The sequence below is a fragment of the Pseudophryne corroboree genome, assembly GCF_028390025.1.
Source record: "Pseudophryne corroboree isolate aPseCor3 chromosome 3 unlocalized genomic scaffold, aPseCor3.hap2 SUPER_3_unloc_92, whole genome shotgun sequence".
Classification (NCBI taxonomy): domain Eukaryota; kingdom Metazoa; phylum Chordata; class Amphibia; order Anura; family Myobatrachidae; genus Pseudophryne; species Pseudophryne corroboree.
Window position 1 is genome coordinate 279,156 of NW_026967588.1, and position 24,371 is coordinate 303,526.

Here is a 24,371-nt window from a genome sequence, read left to right on the forward strand (position 1 = left end):
TGGTCTTAGTACCATGGGGTATAGATGGGGTCCATTGGAGCCTGTCACTTTAAAACTTCTTCAGAGTGTGCTGGCTCCTCCCCTCTATGTCCTTCATGTAGACTCTTTCTAGGAAAACGGTGCCCGAGGAGACGGACATACTTTGAAAGGAGGAAAAGAGACAAGAAAGTGGTGAGAGAATGAACCAGCACACAACACGAGGATAGCAATACGAACCACAACTTGAAAATAGGGACATCAAAACTAGACCCAAACCACAACACACAAGAACAACTCTTGCTGGAAAATATCAAAGCACAGAGGCGGGTCCCAGTATCCCCTATGGACTACGAGAAAAGGATTTACCAGTATGTATTCAAATCCTATTTTCTCTAATGTCCAAGGGGATACTGGGATGGTCTTAGTACCATGGGTAAGTTCCAAAACTATAAACCGGGTGAGAGAGTGCTGAGACCCCATCAAAACTGACCAAACTGAAGGTCCTCAGTAGCCAAGGTGTTGAACCTTTAAAACTTTACAGCGTGTTCGAACCCAACCAAGTAGCTGCCCAGCATAACTGCAAAGCTGAGATACCCCGGGCAGCTACCTAGGAAGAACCCACTTACCATGTGGAGCGGGCCTGAATAAACCTGCTTCGAAGCAGGACAACCAATCTTTGAAGAATCATATAAAAAAAAAAAGTGAGTCTGATTTTCTGAGATGAGCTGGCCTCTTGACATAAATCTCCAAAGCCCGAACCACGTCCAAGGATATTGGTGTAAGACGTGCCAGTGACCACCAGAACCACCATCGGCCAAGTGATATGAAATGCTGACACCACCTTAGGCAAGAATGTCTAGCGAGTTTTAAGCACCGCTCTATCCTCATAAAACACCAGAGAAGGACTCTTACAGGATAAGGCCCCTAATTCCAAAACACACCTCACTGAGGCCAAGGCCAACAACATGATAGCCTGCCATGTCAAATACTCCATGGCTACCTTGTGGAAAGGTTTAATCAAACCGATTAGAGAAAGGCCAGAACCAAATTGAGAACTCACGTCGCTGTGGGAGGCACAAAGGGTGGTCGAATATAAAGGACACCTCTCAAGAACATTTGGACCACTGGGAGAACACCCAATTGTTCCCTGGAAGAAAAAGACATGGCTGAGATTTGAACTTTTATGGAGCCTAAACATAGGCTCACATCCACAACAGCCTGCAGGAAGTGCTAGAAATGTCCCAGATGAAAATCCACAGCAGAATACTGTTGACCCTCACACCAAGAGACACATTTCTTCCATATGCGATGGTAATGTTTTGATGCGACCATTTGGCCGGCTTTCAGCATAGTCGAGATAACCTTGCCCGGAATCTCTTTACTGGCAAAAATCCTCCCAATATATTTCCATTGCATCAAACGTAGCCGTGGTAAATCTGGATAGATGAACGGCCCTTGTGTAAGATGATCATCCTGAATTGGCAGAGGCCAGGGGCCTACGAGCAATAAGGCTAGAATGTCTACGGGGCCAGTCTGGGGCAATCAGAACTGCCTGAACCCTGTCACTTTAAGTCCTTTGAGAACTCTTGGAATTAGAGGAACTGGAGGGAACAAGTACACCAACCAGTAAATCAATGGTGTCTCCAGAGCGTCCACTGCTGCGGCCTGTGGATCCCTCATCCCAGAACAGTAATGCAGAAGCTTCTTGGTTAGCTGAGAACCCAACAAGTTGATTTGGGGTAGCCCCACCGATGAAATATCTGCTAAAACACTTGCGGGTACAGGCCCAATTCCCCCAGGTGCAGATCATGCCTACTGAGGAAGTCTGCTCCCCAACTGTCTACTCTCTGAATTAATATGGGGGAAATGGCCTTGGGATTCCGCTACACCCAGAGGAGTATCTGTGACACCTCCCTCATTGCAGCTCTGCTGTTTGGACCTCCTTGTTGGTTTATGTACGCCCCAGTTGGTGCGTTTTCCGACCATACCTGTATGGCCTGATACTGAAGGATATAAAGAGGTCAGCAGAAGGGAATTATAAATCGCCCTGAGTTCCAAAACATTTATCGGAAATGAAGCCTCTTGATCAGAGCACCTTCACTGGAACCAAGCCCCTAGGGTCACTGCACCCCAACCATGGGGGCTTGCATCCATTGTCACCAGAATCCAATGATGAATTCCGAAATGTCGACCCTCCGGGAGGGAGATCAGCAACCACCATAAGAGGGAAATCCTGGCATTTGGTGAAAGGCATATCATCTGGCGCATATGCAGATGTGACCAGACCATTTGTCCAGCAGATTCAGCTGGAATGGTCATGCATGAAATCTTCTGTACCGAATTGCGTCGTAGGAGGCCATCATCTTTCCCAGTAAGCGTATGCAAAGATGTACCGTGATTTTGTTCAGCTTCAAAATGGAACGTACCATCGTCTGAATTATCTTTGCCTTTTCCATAGGAAGGAACACCTTCTGAACACCATGTCCAGTATCATTACCAGGAACTGAAGCCTCTGCGTAGGTTCTAGGTGGGATTTCTGCAGATTGAGAATCCACCCATGATCCGTGAGTAGTCGTGTTGGAAGGCTGATCTTTTCCATCAACTGTACTCTGAATATAGCCAATATGATGAGAGCGTCCAAGTATGAAACGATGTTCAATTCCTGCTTGCGGAGTTGTAGCAACATCTCTGCCATCACCCCTGATAACATCATCAGTGCTGATGAGAGACCGTAAGGCAAGGCCTGCACCTGGTGATGACTATCCTGCAGTGCAAAGCTGAGGTAAGCCTGAAGAGGCGGCCATATTGGGATGTGAAGATACGCATCCGTAATATCCAGTGAAACCAGGAATTCCCCTTCTTCCATGTCACGCTTGGCTTGAGTTGGGGATCTGACGACTGATAATTGACTGAGGGAGCAGTTATCGGCAAAGGAAGGAAACAAGGTGGCTGAAAGTAGTTCTTACTCATGGATTGAAGACTTAGGCCCGAAGATGTAGAGGGGTAGGCAATGAGGACAATGACCAAGAATGATACACTGAAGAAAGAGGAATTAAGTTTTAATGAGACCACAATCATACACAACGATTAGGAGAGAAGTCTGAACGAAGAGCGCAGGGCACCTTACAGCAGCAAGTAACTTGAAGTACTGACAACATAGCTAAGCATCAACCCCTTTTTATAAGGGAAGCTGGATTGGTTGGACACAAACTGGGATACCTATTGTCTTGGATTTGTATCCAACATGGTGGCTCCCTGCACAGAGGACACATGTGGAACCAGCACAGAGCCACTACCTCTGGCCTCAGCCTCCAAGATGCTGCACTCCAGCAACAGGAAACTTGGAAACAGACACCTCCGGCTACCATGCTCCGCTCCCCAGGACCCGGACCCCGGCCTCCAGACCCCCGGCAGCCGCACCGGAGGACCTTGCTGCTGTAGTTCCTATCCATCGCAGCAACACCAGCCAGCTAAGAGGAAGGCCGCAGGGACCAGAACCAGTGGTAAGATTCCGGATGCTGACAGTACCCCTCTTTTTAAGGTGGTCTCCGAACACCCACGCTGCTTAGTGGGATTCTTGGCATGAAAGGCACAATTCAGTCTTGGAGCATGAACATCCTCTGCAGCCACCCAAGATCTTTCCTCCGGACCATATCCTCTCCAATCTATGAGATACTGGAGACGACCATACCTCTTGAAGAAGTCAAGAAACTTATGAACCTCGAATTCCTCATTTTGAGCTGCTTGAACCTTGGGAGGTTAAGGGAAAGCTGCCTGGAAATGATTTAGTACAAGAGGCTTTAGCAGAGAAATGTGAAAGGCATTGGGAATTTTCAAATAGGGAGGCAGTTTTACCTTGTAAGAAACAGGATTCAACACTCTTAATAGGATATGGACCGATGAATCTTGGAGCAAACTTTTTGGAAGGAACTTTGAGTCTGAGGTTTCTGGTGGATATCTAAACACAATCTCCCACTTTGAGACTAGGAACAGCCCTATGTTTCCGATCAGCGTAGGTCTTTTATTTCTGGAAAGTATTAAGTAGCGCCTTATTTATTTGTCTCCAAATCTTAGTGAACTGATGAAGAGCGGATTCAGCAGCAGGAACCTCAAGAGGTGGGAGAGATTAAAAGGAAGGAACTAGTGGATGAAAAATATAGTTAATGAAGAAAGTAGTGGAATTGGTAGAAGAATGATATAGGTTATTGTATGCAAACTCAGCAAATGGGAGGTAATCCATCCAGTCTTCCTGAGCAGGGGACATGAACGTCCGTAAGAAAGTATCCAGATCTTGGTCGACTCTTTCAGTCTGTCCGTCAGTCTGGGGATGGTAGGCTGAAGAGAAGTACAACTTGATTCCTAGGACAGAGCTGAGAGCTTTCCAGAACTTGGTGGCAAATTGAGGACCCTGATCAGAAACTATTTCCTGTGGAAGGCCAAGCAAATTAAAAATATATGAGAAAAACAATTTGGATAGCTGAGGAGCAGAGGGAAGACCGGTGAGGGGTATGAAGTGAGCCTTCTTCGAAAATCATTCCACAATGACCCAAATGGTGTTGTGCCCTCTGGAGACTGGCAAATCGGTTATGAAATCCATAGAGATGTGAGTACAAGGCTTTTGAGGTGTTGGAAGTGGATGATTAAGACCCGAGGGAGATGTTCGTGGACTTTTATGTTGAACACACTTGGAAAAGGCTGCTACAAATTCAAGGACATCCGTTTTAAGATGAGGACACCAGTATAATCGCTGAATGAATTTGAGAGTCTTAAGACCACCGGCATGACCTATGAAATATGAAGAATGAGCCCACGTAAGTAATTTCATGCAAAATTTTGGTGCTACAGAAGTTCTCTCCGGAGGAGGTAGAGGAACAGTACGAGTTGAAGCAAATGAAGCCGGATTCATAATCAATTGTTTCTCAGAGGAGTTCAGTGAATCATCCGTTTGAAAAGAACGAGAAAGTGCATCTGCTCTTCGATTTAAGGTTCCTTGGCAGTTAAAGAGTTTGAAGGAGAACCGAGAGAAGAAGAGAGCCCACCTGGCTTGCCATGGGTTTAAACAACGAGTTTAAACAATGGGTTTAAGCCATCATGGAAGGACTTGGAGAAGACGGGATGGGAGAAGATTCTGAATGATCATGACTGGGGCTCAATGTTAGTTGATTAGGAAGAAAAGGTCTCAAGTCAGTTTGAGAGGATTCCTGTTGAGGACAAGGTTTAGCTTTCTTATGAGATGATTTTCCAGCTCTGCCCATTCTTCAGCATAACATTACGGAGATTAGAGAACAAGGTCAGGAGGCCAGTAGCGACATAGCAGAAGTATTGAAGTGTGGAAATAGGGAGACATCAGTGAGCATAGACCCACAGTGGCCATCGGTTACAGAAATATTGTGAGGTCAGTTGTTTATGGGTAATCGCAAGAAGGTGCCATCCTTGAGCGGTAAAGTAATTTATAGGAGCCAGCAACTGGAGCCTGCTACTGCCCTGGACACATGGACTGTTTCCCCGTAGCTATACTGATGCCCCAAGAGCTCTAATTGGATCTTGCGGGGATTGAGGGAAGCAGGAGGGGAAAAAACCCCCAGAAGCAGTCATACAGTACGGAGGATGTAATCAGCACAGTCTGCCACCAGAGGGAGATGACAGAGCAGGAGTGGAGGCCAGGCAATAATAATAATAAAAGCAGTTCAGGCGACCACTTACTACCCAGGTAGGGCCGCAGCGGCAGAAGTCCCTGCCGGAAATCACTGAGGCTGTAGTGAAGGGCAGTGATCATGGGCTGGCAGTGTCTGTAGCTCCCAGAGAAGCGGCTGGTTTCAGGAGGGCATGTGGCTATATTGCCAGTTTTCAAAATGGCCACTTCTGGCAGGGAAGCCCAAATCAGAAGAAACTGGCCGGCTATGGTGGGTGAACCAGGTCAGTAATAAGGCAGGAGAGGAGAGGGTACTAGGATGCAGTGGCGCAGGGTAGCGTATCTGGATGCATAGGAATCCCACGTGTATGTCCTCTATAATTCACAGCTCCGCCAAATTCCCCCATAGCACCATGGGTTAGGAGGAGAGGGGGAGATGCCGGGACACTGCTGGAGTGATGACAGGCAAGCGCTCCATGTATTCCCCGACTCAGGGCTTCAACGGCCGGACAGTAGGAGAAGGCAGGCTGCAGGCGGGTGAGCTGACTAACCTGACGCGTCCCTGCTGAGGCCACCAATCCTCGTAGTATGCACTGCATCAGATGCCAGGAGAGCAGCTCCGCTCCGTGTCTCCCACCACGGTCACCGCTGATCCCCAGTCAGCCTCTCCACACGACTCCAACAGCATGGTTTGGCAGAAGAGTGGACAGGGCGCACAGCCCTCGGTGAGTAGCAGCGCTACCTCGCTGTGGTCTGGTCCGCGGTGGGATCACTGCACAACTTTAGTCCGCGGCTTTGGATCTGGGTGTTGGCCGCAACCTGCAAAAGCCAAATTAATGGCTCCCCGGCTCCGTAACCTACAAAACACACAGAGGGGCAAGAAAGGGCCCGAAATAGCCCGCAGGACAGCTGTAAAAGGCAGAAAGGACCTATATAAGCAGGAGCTCCTTTATACTGCTTCCTGCTGCCTTTCCAGTCAGGCCACACACCCCATGACATAATTTATTGATGTTGAAAACAAAAGTAATGTAGATTTTCACACCAATCTAAGACCTGCGAATCTACTTTGGGAGCCACCTCCCTTTTTTTTTAAACAGTCCCCAGCTGGACGAGTATAATTGGAATTCCATTTCTTGGAATTCTAACTTCCTACTGGGCGTAACCCAAAATTTCCATCAGCTGTTTTGGGACGTTTTAAACACAGTTGCCTTAGTTTTTAACACAGGCTCTACTGCCTCTTCTAAGGATAGAATGGCATACATAGCACTAATTAGCTTAGGTATGTCCACTGAGCGGAGACCTTCCGAAGGATGCTGAGGTCCATATTAGTACCAATGGGATGTACCAAAGCTCCCAGAACGGGCGGGAGAGCGTGGAGGTTCCTGTAGAACCGCTTGACCAAACTTGAGGTCATCAGAGGCCAAAGTATCGAACTTGTAAAACTTAGCAAACGTGTTCGACCCAGACCTAGTATCTGCTCGGCAAAGTTGCTGCGCCGAGACACCCCTGGCAGCCGCCCAGGAAGAACCCACTTTACGAGTAGAGAGGGCCTGAACAGATTTTGGACACGGCAATCCTGCCATAGAATATGCATGCTGGATGGTGAACCTGATCCAGCGAGAAATCGTCTGCTTAGAAGCAGGACACACAATTTTCTTGGGATCATACAGGACAGAGAGTTCGATTTTCTGTGACGAGCAGTCCTCTTCACATAGATCTTCAAAGGCCTCACAACATCTAAGGTCTTTGAAGCAATTGAGGAGTCAGTAGCTACTGGCACCACAATAGGTTGGTTGATATGAAAAGCCGACACAACCTTAGGAAGGAACTGTTGACGTGTCCTGAGTTACGCCATATCTTCATGGAAGACCAAACAGGGATTTTTACAGGACAAGGCCCTCAATTCCGATACACATTGCGCAGAAACTAAGGCCAACAAAGTGACAGCCTTCCACGTGAGAAACTTGACCTCAACCTCCTGTAGAGGCTCAAACCAATCTGATTGCAGGAAATGCAACACCACGTCCAAATCCCAGGGTGCCGTCGGCGCCACAAAGGGAGGCTGGATGTGCAGAACCCCTTTCAAAAAGGTCTGAACCTCAGGGAGGGCAGCCAATTGTTTCTAGAAGAAAATGAATTAAGCCGAAATCTGGACTTTGAAGGATCCCACTCTCTGGCCCATATCCACACCTGCTTGCAAGAATAGGAGAAAACGCCCCAGTTGAAACTCCACCACAGGAAACTTCTTGGATTCATGCCAAGACACATACTTTTTCCAAATGCGATGGTAATGTTCAGACGTTACCCCCTTCCTTGGAATAACAGAGCTCGGAATACCCTTCCAAGTTAAGATCAAGTGCTCAACCACGATGCTGTCAAACGTAGCCGTGGTAAGTCCTGATAGGCGAACGGCCCCTGTAGTAGAAGATCCTCCCGAAGAGGCAGAGGCCTTGGATCTTCCAATAGCAGATCTGCGTACCAAGCCCCCCTTGGCCAGTCCAGGGCAATGAGGATTGCCAGAACCCTTGTTTTTCTTACCAGCTGTAGAATTCGTGGAATGAGAGGAAGTGGAGGGAACACATACACCGATGGGAACACCCATGGTGTCACCACTGCATCTACCGCCACTGCCTGCGGGTCACTCGACCTGGAACAGTACCTCCGCAGCTTCTTGTTGACGCAGGAGGCCATCATGTCTATGTGAGGAACCCCCCACCAACCGGTTACCTCCTCGAACACCTCCGGGTGGAGGCCCCATTCTCCTGGATGGAGATCGTGTCTGCTGAGGAAGTCTGCTTCCCATTTGTCCACTCCCAGAATGAAGATTGCCGACAACGCCACTGCGTGTTTTTCCGCCCAAAGGAGGATCCTTGACACCTCTGACATCGCAGCTCTGCACTTGTCGGTTTATGTAGGCCACCGTGGTCACATTCTCCGACTGCACCTGGACCACCCGATCCTGTAGAAGGCATGCTGCTTGAAGAAGGCCATTGTACACGGCTCTTAGCTCCAGGATGTTTATTGGAAGAAGGGACTCCTGACTTGATCATATTCCTTGGAAGGTTTCCCCTCGAGTGACTGCTACCCAACCTCTGAGACTTGCATCCGTGGTTAGAAGGATCCAGTCCTGAACTCCGAACTGTCAGCCCTCCAGAAGGTGAGGCAGTTGAAGCCACCAGAGGAGTGAAATTCTTGCTTTCAGCAACAGACGTATCCTCTTGTGCATGTGTAGGTGAGAGCCCGACCACTGGTCCAGGAGATCCAGTTGAAAGGGTCTTGCATGAAATCTCCCCTACTGCAGGAGGAGGCAACAATCTTTCCCAGAAGGCGGATGCATTGATGAACCGATACCCGGGTAGGCTTCAAGACATCCCGGACCATAGGTTGTATCACCAACACTTTCTCCTCTGGGAGAAACACCCTTTTCACCTCCGTGTCGAGGATCATCCCCAGGAAAGACAGCCTCGTTGTCGGTTCCAGATGAGATTTGGGATGGTTGAGGATCCAACCGTGCTCCCTGAGCAGCTGCATCGTGAGAGCAATGGACCTCAATAACCTCTCCCTGGAGGACACCTTGATCAGGAGATCGTCCAGATATGGAATTATGTTCACCCCCTGCTTGCGGAGGAGAACCATCATCTCCGCCATCACCTTGGTGAAGACCCTCTGTGCTGTGGAGAGACCGAACAGCAGTGCTTGAAACTGGTAGTGATCGTCTAGCAGTGCAAACCGGAGAAAAGCTTGATGCGGCGACCAGATCGGAATGTGGAGGTACGCATCCTTGATATCCAGGGATACCAGGAATTCCCCCTCTTCCAGACCTGATATCACCGCCCTTAGAGACTCCATCTTGAACTTGAACTCCTTTAGAAAGGGGTTCAGCGATTTTAGGTTCAAAATGGGCCTGACTGAACCATCCGGCTTCGGTACCACAAAAAGGTTCGAATAGTAGTACACACTCAAAATTACAGGACTTTATCTGGGCTTTACCCACTCTGTGGAATGCCCTCCCACGCACAATAAGACTCGCCTCTAGTCTCCAAACCTTTAAACGTTCCCTGAAAACTCACCTCTTTAGACAAGCCTATCAAATTCCAGACCCACCCACATAACCTTCAGTGCTTCCCTATCTAATTACATCCTCTCTGTACAGTATACATAACATCACATATCTTGTCTTTCTTTACTCTCACACCCTCCTGACACTTGGCCAACATTAGGGGGTATCATCGTACAACGCATTAAGAACCTAGCAATCTGGTGGATCATTATGCAATAGATAGCATCTATCCTTGTGTATCTATGCCCATTTCCCTATAGATTGTAAGCTTGTGAGCAGGGCCTTCCTACCTCTGTTTGTCTGTTTTTACCTAGTTTTGTTTTATTAATGTTGCTCTAATTGTAAAGCGCAATGGAATATGCTGCGCTATATAAGACACTGTTAATAAATAAATAAAATAATAGTAGCCTTTGGTTTGCCTGAGAGGAGGTACCGGTACAATGACCTGTGCCTCCACTAGCTTTCGGACAGCGTCTTGTAATACAGTGCTGTCTGCCAACAGAGTCGGTAAGCCTGATTTGAAGAAACAATGAGGGGAGAGGTTCTGAAATTCCAGCTTGTATCCCTGGGATAAAATATTTAACACCCAGGGATCCAGGCCGGACGCAACCCAGACGTGACTGAAGTGTCTGAGTCTCGAACCTACCGGCCCCACCTCCCGCCTGCGCGGTCCACCGTCATGCGGAGGACTTTGGTGCAGCAGGTACCGATTTTGTTCCTGTGAACCAGGAGCGGCAGGTTTCTTGGACTTAACCCAACCTCCTTTAAAAAAGGTATTGGACGGTTTGGCCTTTCTAGACTTGTGAGGCCGAAAGGACTGCATAGCAGAAGAGGAAAAATACTTTCTGCACGGGTGCTGCGGAGGGAAGAAACGGAGACTTACCCGCCGTAGCCGTGGATATCCACGCATCCAGAGCTTCTCCAAAGAGAGCCTGACCTGTATAGGGTAGGGACTTCGCACTTTTTCTGGAATCCGCGTCGGCCGACCACTGGCGTAGCCACAGACCCCGAGCTGAAACAGACATGGAAGAAATTCCCGCAGCCATGGAAGCCAAATCTTTCATGGACTCTAACATAAAACCTGCTGAATCATGTATGTTGTATAAATACAATGCCACATCATCCTTTTCCATTGTATCCAAATCCTCAAGTAAGGTAGCCGACCACATTACTATAGCCTTGGCAATCCATGCACTAGCAATAGTGGGACGCAAGATGGCCCCTGCAGCAATGTACATTGATTTAAGTGTGTTATCAATCTTCCTATCATCCGGCTCCTTTAAGGCGGTAGATCCTGGAACGGGTACAACCACCTACTTTGAGAGTCTGGATACAGATGCGTCAACAATCGGCGGGTTTTCCTATTTTTTCCTATCCGCCTCAGGGACAGGAAACACCACCAGGACCCTTTTAGGGATGTGGAATTTTTTCTCAGGGTTTTCCCAACAGTACAATGCCGGACCCAGCCAAACAGTCCCACAGTCCCAGATCTGGTGAATTGGAGGGCCACGTGAGATGTGGTGGCACGTCAGACTGGTGCTCTGAAAACCAATCCAAGCCTTTCGGCCACTGTTCCGCTGCTGAGAGCATACCTTAAGTTTAACACTAATGCGATAGCTGTTTTTATGGTCATTATTTTGAGGCATAGCGTAGGACCTGCAGTATAGTGGGATCCCTTGTCGGGGGCTGCAGGCTTAAATGCACTGAGCAATACATGAACTAAAACTCCACTTGTTAGTTAATACAGTGAGTGCAAGACACATTTATGTATGTAGTAAGGCTACTGGGAGACCTTAGATTGAGCAATATTGGATCTGGCCATTACATTCCCTAAAGTCATAACCTCAGAACTGCACAGACCAGGAACTATTATTCACAAGTAATTAGGAATGTGTTCATCATGAACAAGTCCACAATTACCGTCTGAAGGTTACACAATTATTTCAAGTCTACACAATTTATATTTGAGGATAAAGCCTTTAACAGAAAACACCCCTGAAGAAGTCACTATCGATGAAACGCGTTGGTTGACACAATTTGGATTTAGAGTGAATTGGAGTGGATAAGTACAAGCCCGTCCATGCAAGGGTGACAACAAGTGCAAAACGCTTGTCTTGTGATTATAAAGATATGTACTTGTGATAAGCTTTTAATCTGTTTTACTTGAAGTTCTAGATTCAAATTTCTGAATCTTATACGAATTGTATTTTGTGACCACAAGTCTACGGTATAGCAGAAAATATTTCATACCTGCATCATCTAACAAAATGCATATAAATTAGGCACTCCACAAAAAACAATACTAATTATATACATACATATATACACATTTATATATAATCACTAATAATAAACTTCTAATTGTTACTTTTAATAACATTATAGTGTTGTGTGTAATAACTCTCTACATGTGAGATTTGTCATGGATAGCCTTGTGTTAGAAACACCCAACTGAGAACAGGGCTGATGGCGGAGGAGGGTGTAGGATAAGAGATTGCTGTAGTAACTGAGCGAGGAGAATATGTGACTTCTGTAATAAGTGTTTATTACTCACCAGTGCTGATATCTGTAGGGGTCTCCTCCTCCTTACACTGCTGATCACTTCTCACATACGTCTCTTCTTCTCCCTCTATATCTTCTGCCTTTATATCAGTCACATACGTCTCTTCTTCTCCCTCTATATTTTCTGCCTTTATATCAGTCACATATGTCTCTTCTTCTCCCGCTATATCTTCTGCCTTCATATCAGTCACATACGTCTCTTCTTCTCCCTCTATATCTTCTGCCTTCATATCAGTCACATATGTCTCTTCTTCTTCCTCTATATCTTCTGCCTTCATATCAGTCACATACGTCTCTTCTTCTCCCTCTATATCTTCTGCCTTTATATCAGTCACATACATCTCTTCTTCTCCCTCTATATCTTCTGCCTTTATATCAGACAGACGTTCTTCCTAAATAACCCAAAAAATAATAAAATGACATTTGCATACAGTCAGATCAAACTGAGGTGAAACAGTATAATATCAGTGTATAAGACACACAGCTCCTCTACAGATCATATAGTGACAGTCACTTTGGTATATTGGGGAGACCCTAAATCCCACCTACCTGATCCTCCTGTGGGATCCTGTGATTCTCCTCTGTACAATCCTGGGAATACAGAGGACGGGGACATCTCTCTGGGGTATCTCTGTTACTGGGCCCATCTGTAGGGGACACACAGTGACTGAGTACAGTGTATATATGTGATTATCAGGTGATGTGTGTATAACGGGGCCCCCATACCTGCTCTCCCCTGTACAATACATGACAGTCTCCTCTTACCCAGTGATGTGAGGGGCCGGTGATTCTCCATCATCACTTCCTTGTACAGACCCCTGTGTTCCTCTATATACTCCCCCTCCTGCATGGAGACATAGACAGTGACATCCTGACACCTTATAGACACCTGACACACACAGTGATACAGTCATCACCCAGACACATCCCCTGGTGTTACTGTATAATGTCCCATTCCCAGCAGTCACCTCTCCAGTCATCACCCAGACACGTCCCCTGGTGTTACTGTATAATGCCCCATTCCCGACAGTCACCTCTCCAGTCATCACCCAGACACATCCCCTGGTGTTACTGTACAATGCCCCATTCCCAGCAGTCACCTCTCCAGTCATTACCCAGACACGTCCCCCGGTGTTACTGTATAATGTCCCATTCCCAGCAGTCACCTCTCCAGTCATCACTCAGACACATCCCCTTGTGTTACTGTATAATGTCCCATTCCCAATTCCTAGAAGTCACCTCTCCAGTCATCACCCAGACACATCCCCTCGTGTTACTGTATAATGTCAAGGGGTCAGCTTGCTGGGGGTAGCTTGCGTGGAATTTAATAAGTGTGGAATTAAGAAGTGTGATATCCGAACAGTTAATAAAACAGTTGAACAAACATTGAGCACCATCAAGGAAAGGTAACTTACTTAAACAACCTATTCCTACACCACTTAACCCAAAATTATCTCACAAACGACCACAGCATGTTCATCAAACTACTGTTTCTTATTTCAATTCATGAAATTCTCACCAAATGTAACACGTTCCACACTCACCCTAAAACTCACCCTTCTGTGCACATTACAGCTTCTATTCTCCACCCCCTCTTCTAACCACTCATGAGCTTTATACTTACTTCTCTGCAAGTACTTTGACAACCACAATTGGCCACCAGAATAAACACTCGCAAACATCCACCAATATTTATCTCACTCTTCTGCTTTTATTAGCTGGTGCCATATCACCAAATCCATGCCCCAACCACCTGTCCCTCTCACACTCAGCTATCTCAAAACAACATAGAAATCCATCTAACCTCATAAATATCACGTGTCTCCCATCCCCCTCCAAGTCACTAAAATGTGGCTTATGGAATGCACGCTCTGTTTGTAACAAATTACCATCTATCTTCATATCTCACAACTTTAATCTGCTGGCTATAACAGAAACCTGGCTCACACAATCAGACACGGCCTCCCCTGCAGCACTGTCACATGGTGGTTTCCACTTCACCCCCCCCCCCAGGCCTGGTAATAGTAAAGGTGGTGGGGTTGGAATCTTACTGTCCCAATTTTTCACATACACTGTTCTACCTCAGGTTCCATCACTCGCATTCACATAATTTGAAGTTCACTCTATCAGGATTTTCACCCCCTTCTCTCTGCGTGTTGCAGCTATCTATCGTCCTCCTGGGCAACCCAAACAACAATTTCTAGAACATTTTTCTGCCTGGCTCCCACACATCTTATCCTCTGACATCTCCACCATCATTATGGGTCGATATCAATATAGCTTGACAGTCCACAATCTGTTCATGCATCCAAACTCCTCTCTCTAACCTCTTCTTTTGGCCTCACCCAATGGTCTGACTCCGCTACTCATCAGGAAGGCCACTGCCTTGATCTTGTATTCACCAGGCTCTGCTCAGTTTCTGAATTCATTAACACTCCTTTCCCTCTCTCTGATCACAACCTGATCACCTTCACAATCTCTTCTATTACTCTAAATTCTATGACACTAAAACCTAGCAAGCCTCCTCTAACCCGCAGAAATACTAACACTATACATTTTCAACAACTTTTCACTTCTCTGCAACAACTGCTCTCACCAATCTCTACATTTACCACACTTGACACTGCTGTATCCCACCTGCACAAGACCGTATGGATACAGAACAGGTCCAAATTCTATGCTGCTGTTGTAAATAGCCTGATCTTTATTCTCTACATTCTACTATCTGCAGAGCAATAATAACTACTCCACAGAACTACAATAACAGTGTGTTACTGTGGTGGATATATAGAAGGTAATATTGACCACGGATTTCCTAAGTCAGGGATTTGTTCTCCTTATATCATACTCCTTTGATTCAGGACTCTCATTGGTGATTTGAGGGACCTCTCCACCCACGGCAGCTCCCCAGCTGGTGGGACAAGTGTCCATCACCTAACACCAAAAGCAGATCCACTTTATCTTTTCTTTCTATTTATTTCTGAACTCTCATCAATGATTCAGGAGATGGTTGCATAATAATACGGATAACCTGCTATCCTACCTCACTGCTCATGCCCAATACCGTCCGATCTTGGAAGCAAAACAGTTGAGGGCCAGGTTAGTACCCGGTGGGGGACCACCAGGAATACCTGGTGCAGTAGGTTCAGAACTAGGAGAAACTCCTGTCTAACATTGACACCAGATTCACACTTTTTCTATTATTCTAACTTGACTATCGGAGGCATCCCACCTAAAATCCACCATAGCCTGTCTTCCAAACATTATCTTGATATACAGACTTTTGAGCCATTTTTGAGGCAAGGTTTGGAGATATTGTACTATTTAAACCAGTCTATCACAGTTTGTGTTTGGACAATAATTAAGTAATAAAATAAAAAATTCTCACCGCCGGTTTGGATTGCATATATTCTGATTAAAAATATGATATTTATTCTAAATATTTCACTGTTTATGCTTCCACTGCCAGACGCTTTTTACATTTGTCTTATAATTGTTCTGTTTGATTAGTCTGTAATTGTTGTTTGTTTATTTGTTCTCAGGAGATTGAATAATTTCTTAATCATTTGTAATAAAAGTTAGGTTTTATTCTTTGGGAATATCTCATTATTTCTTCACAAGAGTGCGCCCACAAAGAAGTCTACTTTCTTTCTCTTGTCACTGTGACACTCCCAGGTCCCCCTCACCTGCCCAATCATGTCCCTGTATTATTACTATAGATATTAATGATGTCACTGTGACATTCCCAGATCCCCTTACCTTCCCAGTCATGTCCCTGTATTATTACTATAGATATAAGTGATGTCAAAGTGACACTCACAGACTCCCTCACCTCCCCAGTCATGTCCCTGTATTATTACTATAGATATAAGTGATGTCAAAGTGACACTCCCAGGTCCCCCTTACCTCCCCAGTCATGTCTCTGTATTATTACTAAAGATATAAGAGATGTCAGTGACACTCACAGACTCCCTCACCTCCCTAGTCATGTCCCTGTATTATTACTATAGATATAAGTGATGTCAAAGTGACACTCACAGACTCCCTCACCTCCCCAGTCATGTCCCTGTATTATTACTAAAGATATAAGTGATGTCAGTGACACTCACAGACTCCCTCACCTCCCCAGTCATGTCCCTGTATTATTACTAAAGATATAAGTGATGTCAGTGACACTCACAGACTCCCTCACCTCCCCAGTCATGTTCCTGCATTATTACTGTAGATATAAGTGATGTCACGGTGACATTCCCAAGAGTGTGATATACATTTGCTTCATACTGCTCCAATTATCATCTGTTACACATGCCAGGGATATTATGGTCTCTGCTTTAATATATCCTAGAATTTGAGCAATATTTTCAATCCCCACAATTACATATCATAATAATAATAATAATAATAATAATAATAATAATAATAATAACGACGACACTAAGGGCTGCACCCCAGTATAAAAATAATAAAATATGCTCCTGTATAATAATAAAAATGGACAACACAGACTACTTCCCCTATATTATAATAACAGGACACCAAAGGCTGCTCCCCCTGCATAATTATAATAACAACAACAGGCTGCTCCCTCTATATTATAATAATAATAACAATAAGACACCACAGGCTGCTCCCCCTGTATAATAATAATAATAATAATAGGCACCACAGGCTGCTCCCCCTGTATAATAATAATAACTGGACACCACAGGCTGCTTATCCTGTATAGTAATAATAACAGGACACCACAGGCTGCTCCCCCTGAAGAATAATAATAACAGGGCACCACAGGCTGCTCCCCCTGTATAGTAATAATAACAGAACACAAAAGGCTGCTCCACCTGTATAATAATAATAACAGGGCACCACAGGCTGCTCCCCCTGTATAGTAATAATAACAGAACACAAAAGGCTGCTCCACCTGTATAATAATAATATCAGGACACCACAGGCTGCTCCCCCTGTATGGTAAGACGCCATTACCTGATCTCCACGGACACTGGGAGGCTGCAGCAGTCGATGATAACTCACTTCCTGTATGTGGAACGCACAGTCCGGAAGTAAGCTGGACCGCACAGGCCGGAAGTAGGGTGTGATTGGCACAGGCGATTCCTGGAGACTGGCCCCTCCCCTCCTACAGCCCGGCCACAGCCCCGCCCTCTGTTATTACAATTACAATACATGTCCTCAGTGCAGGATGCCTGCGGCCATTTTCTTGTAGACCAGTCCGGCAGCAGCAATAGGTTCCCTGGCCGTGCAGTGACGTCAGGAGCGGCGGCCATTTTCCCCTGGTCTGAGCTCCGCCTTCCTTCTATCATTCCCACAAGGCAGCAGGAGCAGAGAGCAGCCATTGCTGTGTCTGGCAGCAGGTAATGATATTATTATTATTATTCTATAGGCTGAGCAGCTCTGGTGTCAGGTTCTGTACTACAGGGGGAGCAGCCTCTGGTGCCTTGTTATAGTGCAGCTGGAGCAGCCTCTGGTGCTGCATTATCCCTGTACAGGTGGCTGACACTCTAGTGTCCTATTACCGTAATGCAGGTGACGCAGGCCCGCCGTTACCGTAATACAGGGGGCGCAGACCCCGCCGTTACCGTAATACATGTGGTGCAGACCCCACCGTTACCGTAATACAGGAGGTGCAGACCCCGCCGTTACCGTAATACAGGTGGCGCAGACCCCGCCGTTACCGTAATACAGGTGACACAGACCCCGCTGTTACCGTTCTGTCCTGTGGCATTGTACTATACAGGGTGAGCAGCCTGTGGTGTCACACTATACAGGAGTAGCATCCTGTGCTGTCATAGTATACAGGGGGAGCGGCCTGTGTTGTCATAATATACAGGGGTAGCATCCTGTGCTTTCATAGTATACAGGGGGAGCGGCCTGTGTTGTCCAAATATATGGGGGTTGGCCTGTGTTGTCATAGTATACAGGGGGAGCGTCCATTGTTGTCATAGTATACAGGAGGAGCAGCCTGTGTTGTCATAATATACAGGGGTAGCATCCTGTGCTATCATAGTATACAGGAGGAGTGGCCTGTGTTGTCATAATATACATGGGTAGCATCCTGCGCCATCATAGTATACAAGGGGAGTGACCTGTGGTCATAATATACAGGAGGAGGGGCCTGTGGTGTCTTGTTTCTATTATTATATAGGTTGAGCGGCATGTGTTGTCATAATATACGGGGGAGTGGCCTGTGTTGTCATAATAGTCAGTGGTAGATTCCTGTGCTGTCATAGTATGCAGGGGGAGCGGCCTGTGTTGTCATAATAATTGGGGGTGGCCTGTGTTGTCATAGTATACTGGGGGAGCGGCCTATGTTTTCATTATATACAGGGGTAGCATCCTGTGCTGTCATAGTATACAGGGGGAGCGACCTGTGTTGTCATAATATACAGGGGGAGCTGCCTGTGTTGTCATAGTATGCAGGGGGAGCGGCCTGTGTTGTCATAGTATGCAGGGGGAGCGGCCTGTGTTGTGATAATATACAGGGGTAGTATCCTGTGTTGTCATAGTATACAGGTAGAGTGACCTGTGTTGTCATAATATACAGGGGTAGCGGCCTGTTCCATCATAATATACAGGGGGAGTGGCCTGTGTTGTCATGATATACAGGGGTAGCATCCTGTGCTGTCATAGTATACAGGTAGAGTGACCTGTGTTGTCATAATATACATGGGTAGCATCCTGTGTTGTCATAGTATACAGGGGGATCAGCCTGTGTTGTCATAATATACAGGGAGAGTGGCCTGTGTTGTCATAATATACAGGTAGAGTGGCCTGTGTTTTCATGATATACAGGGGTAGCTTCCTGTGCTGTCACAGTATACAAGGGGAGCGACCTGTTTTGTTATAATATACAGGGGGAGCGACCTGTGCTGTCATAATTTACAGGTGGAGTGGCCTGTGCTGTCATACTATACAAGGGGATCATCTCAGTTTCGAGTTGATGCCTGCAGTAGCAGGTCACCGAACAGGAGGGCAGCACTGGGCAGCCCTGAAAAGCTTTTCTCTTACATCCTAGTGGATACTGGGGTCTATTACTTTAGTACCATGGGGTATAGATCGGTTCCACTATAGCAGTGGTTCTCAAACTCTGTCCTCAGGACCCCACGCAGTGCATGTTTTGCAGGTAACCCAGCAGGTGCACAGGTGTATTAATTAATCACTGACACCTTTTAAAAGGTCCACTGGTGGAGTTAATTATGTCACTTGTGATTCTGTGAGGAGACCTGCAAAACATGCACTGTGTGGGGTCCTGAGGACCGAGTTTGAGAACCTGTGCACTCTAGCCTGGCACTTAAAAACTTTTAGTGTGTATGTGTGTGCTGGCTCCTCCCCTCTTTGCCCCTTCCACCAGATTCAGTGTAGAAAAATGTGCCCAAGGAACCAGGTTATTTTCTCTGGAGCTCCAGAGAGTTTCCTTTATTTTTATTGTACTTTGTTATTATCAGGTAGCTCTGGTTGGCAGACAGACCACCTGCTTCATGGGGCTAATGGTGTGTACACACGGCGAGATTTTTTCGGTAGCTAAAAGAGAGAGACAGATACCAAGAAGGCTTCTCAGCTCCCTCTAGTGGTTTCACTAAGAAATGTAAAATTACTCAGAGGTTTTTAACTACGTTTCGCCTCCCAGCTGAGGACAGGAAGGTATGGGACCCCCCAACCCCCCCGTCAGTCAATACGCTGGTATCCAGGGGCTATATACCTGAAAGAGCCGGCTGACCATAACATTGAGACCATGCTCAAGGCAATTTATACAGCAGCAGGTGCAGCACAACAGCACAACACCCCACAATAATTTGTGGGTGGAATTCCAGGGCGGTAGTCAAGTGGTCTGATATGGTTATTGAGTTTATACTCTCTGGTCATTACTCTGCTCCAACATATACAGGATGCTGCAAATTTTATGAGCGAGGCTATTAAAGATCTTCCCTTTCTGCAGCGGGGTACACTGGTATTCCACAGGGAATAACATTGGGGTGTAGAGTTGGATCTTGATCTGAGGCACCAACAGGCTAAAGCTTTGACTGTTCCCAGGATGCATAGCGCTGCCTCCTCTATAACCCCGCCTCCAGGCACTGGAGCACAGTCTGTAAGTTGGTGCCTGCAGTGCAGGCAGGTAACAGGGGGGGCTGCGCTAGGCAGCCCTGAAAAGAGCATTCTAAGAAGAAAGAAGACTTCAAGGGCCGCAGCACAGGCACTTGGTGCTATATGTCATGCTGACCTTCCGTGCTGCGGCTCCCTCACCTCCTCCAGCGGCGCTGTATACTCCTGTGCCCTGGTTGCCGGGTACTTACAGCGGAGGTGCTCCGGTCCCATCAGGCACACATACCACCGTTGCTCTCCTGGATCGTGTGGCCGCATCATCGGGAGGAGGTAGGAGGGTCCCCAAGGCGGGACCCGCCGAAATCACGATCCAGCGCAGTCTCCGGAGACAGTCCGCGCTGCTGGTGTGGACACTGTGGCCATGCAGGGACCCCACTATATCCACCAGGGCAAGGGGCACAGGTCAGATTTACTAAATCCGTTTAGTATAGGCCCCGCAGTACCCGGTGGTGAAGTCCAGCAAGGGGATAAGGTTCTGACCTTTAGCCCCTTCCCCAGCCCCAGGCGCCATTTAGAGTAAATGTTCCCACCCCGGAGCTGCATCTCTCTGTCTCCCTCACTCCCTGTCAGCGTTTGGGCGCCATTACACAGAGCTGCGCTGATTCTGGGACTGCTGGGCGATGTCACCTCTGTAAAGCCGCCTGTCTCATCAGCGCTGTGCATTTACAGGACACTGAAGTATTCTACATGTCCTTTAGACAGTGCATACATTCAGGGATATTTAATACAAGTATCCTGTGATATACACCCAGTGGTTACTGTGCATTGTTATACAGGTTGCGTATCCCTTATCCAAACTGCTTGGGACCAGAGGTATTTTGGATATGGGATTGTTCCGTATTTTGGAATAATTGCATACCATAATGAGATATCATTGCGATGGGAGCTAAGTCTAAGCACAGAATGCATGTATGTTTCATATACACCTTATACACACAGCCTGAAGGTCATTTAATACAATATTTTTAATCACTTTGTGTATTAAACAAAGTTTGTGTACATTGATCTATCAGAAAACAAAGGTTTCACTATCTCACACTCACTCAAAAAATTCAGTATTTCGGAACATTCTGTATTTCGGAATATGTGGATATGGGATACTCAGCCTGTATCTGTATACGTACATACATAGCTTTACTTAGTATTGCTAGACCAGTGCAGTTTTATTATTGTTTGTAATAATTCCTGCATTGTACATGTGACTGTGTGTGCCTATAGCTGCTGTGTGGTTCCTATTCTGTGTATCTCACACATATTGCTATCACTATATTCTGTACCCTGAGGGGGGCTAAGTGCGTCAGTGTTTCACAGGATAGGGCAATCTGCTACCGGGACCGGGATCGTCGTACAGTCTGTCTCCTGGGTGCTCGGGTACGGCACACTGCAGACCGAGTACAAAGATTGTTGGGTGGGGCCGGGAACTACCCGGCGGTCTTGGTGCACATTTGCACCAATGACAAAGTTAGTGGTAGGTGGGATGTCCTTAAGCTGATGCCACGGATTGCTCGGAGGAAAACGTTGCAGCTGAGGGTTCAGGTATTGTGGGTTCTATACCCCCAGTCAGCCTGCAGCACTGGGGGCACACGAAGACCCACCTTGGTCTGCTTTTTCCAATTACTGATTACGCTAGTAACGAGACTTAAGCCCCCTATGGGACCTCCTGTGCTATTGCAGCCACATATTGTCCCTGCAGTTAGTCCGCCATGGGCAGATACTCTGTCAACTCAGTTACAGCAATTAAATCAGTCTTTGGTTAAATAAAAACCTAACCCTCACCCTCCTAGGACCAAAGGGTCATCTAAGCGGGCCATTACTTCCACACAATCCACGCATGTTTCGGGTACTTCATCCGTATACACTGACCCCTCAGACACTGATGCAGGTGCTTCTTATGGGGAATCTATTACACAGGTGGATGTTCCTGACCTCTTGGAGGCTATCAAACTGATTCTTCAGATTGATGATGAATCTTAATCTCCGCATACGTCTAAGAAACCCGATAAGTTCAAATGTCAGAAGGCCACTAAATTAGTTTTGCCCCATTCTGACCATTTAGTTGACATACGTCAGGAATCCTGGGAGTCTCCAGGAAAGAAATTCTCCCTGTCTAAGAAAATACTCATTATCCCCTCGCTGCTGTCACAACTGAGGGATGAGGCTGACTGAGGGGAGCCTCAGATGTAGGGGTTGGCATATAGGTGAACCGTGGAGGTGAGATTAGGTTCCTAGACATACTGGATGATTAGAACACCATGAACCCTCAGATGTAAGGGCTGGCATGTAGGTGAACCGTGGAGGTGAGATTAGGTTCCTAGACATACAGGATGATTAGAACACCATGAACCCGAAGGCGTGACCACAACAACGGAGTAAAATTATAACAGTCAGTTTATTGAACACAGTATAACTCCTGGCAATGAGATATCTTCAACAGTGAGTGCAGAATGAAATGCAGTACAGTTCCTGGGAGTACAGCTGGTATTTGTGACTGTGGCTATGCAGAACAAGATGGTAAAGTCCTTGCCAAAATCCGGAGTTAGAAAGTCTGTGGCCACAGCTAACTGCTGTAATGAGGAACGAGCAAGTACCGCCCAGTAGGTGGCAGACAGGAGACTGGGACAGGCGCTGATACACTGAGGCTGAAGAGAAGTAGATAGGATTGCCAGAGACTACCGGACGGACCAGGTGTGAGGAAAGATGTGCTGAACTCACCACTGGAGCAACAGTTCGATGGTGAGCATCGATGGATACTGTGGTTCGATGTTGTGTGGAATAATATGCAGAGAGATATATGAATACCGCTGGAGATGACGTGAAGCATCGCTGTAGGCAGATGGTAACACCAATCAGTGCTGGAAGCTGAGGGTGATGTGAGTGACGCGCTGGAAGCTGGAAGCCAGTGACACTTTACCACAGAAGCTAGTGAGCGATGCTGTAGATAATGGAAGCAATAATGATACCAGGACACCGCTGGAAGCTGGAGGCAGAATAGAACCAACGCTGGAAGCCAATGTCAGGACCGCAGTAGAAAGCCAGGAATCAGAGCTGGAACACTGCAGGAGTCATGCTGCACCGCATGATGGTAATTGGTGCTGGTCTCTTGGAGAAGCTGAATCACAGGAGCTGGAATCCCTGGAAAGTCAAGCTGAGAATTCACCAAACAGGAGAGACATGTTTGCAGGATTGACAACCAAAGCACTGACTATTATCCAGCCCTGGAGCAGGATATTTATACCAGCTGGTGAGCAGGGATTGGCTAGATAATTACACAGAGCCCAGACTGCAGTGGATAGGCTGAAAACAACATGTGATGCAAAACAAAAATGGCTGCGCCCATGTTTGAAACTGGAGGGAAAGTCTGTTTGTATTTAATGTGTGAGAATCGGCAGTAATGGCGTCGGAGGCCGCAGAGGGCAGGAGACGCCATACTTTAAACAGATGGATGTTTTGTGTAATGTTGCCATGTCAGAGCTGCTGCGATCACCTTGAGATACAGATATGCAGCGCGCTGCCCGCAGACAGCGCAGGTGGAACCCAGGCCTGGAACGCCGGGCCAGTCTCAGAAGGCACTTAGCAGGTAAATAATGGGGGCTAATAACCCGGATCGTGACAGCTGCAGAGTTAAGTAAAAATTGGGAAACACCGCCGCCGGTGGATTCACAAGTGGCGCGTCTGGTGGTGTTATCTATTCTGCCTGTCACTTCTGTCACCTCTCTGAAGGAACCGACGGATAAGTGCATGGAGGGTTGCTTAAAGTCTATTTGCACTCTTGCGGGTGCTGTGCATAGACCTACCGTAGCGGCTTCTTGGGCTGCGAAGGCTATTAAAGCCTGGATTCAAGAAGTTGAAGTGGAGCTACCTTCTAATTTTCTGATATTGTCAGACAGTGTCTTTCATATATTATCACAGCCTCTCATTATATTCAGGAGGTGGCCTCTGATGCTGGTGTCCTGGCGGCCAAAGCATCTACTACGGTCATTATGGCTCGCCAGATTCTGTGGTTGTGGTCCTGGTCTGTGGATCTGG

The 24,371-nt window shown here is 46.8% G+C and overlaps 1 protein-coding gene across 1 annotated transcript in view; it reads right to left on the reverse strand.

Moving 5' to 3' along the window:
- Positions 1-12,581, reverse strand: part of LOC134984913 (zinc finger protein 8-like) — a 41,367-nt gene extending 28,786 nt beyond the window's left edge. The window contains exon 1 of the mRNA XM_063950383.1: positions 12,226-12,581. Coding sequence (XP_063806453.1) covers positions 12,226-12,574 — 349 coding nt within the window. The 5' untranslated portion in view covers positions 12,575-12,581. The remainder of the gene's footprint in view (positions 1-12,225) is intronic.
- Between the last annotated feature and the right edge of the window lie 11,790 nt (positions 12,582-24,371).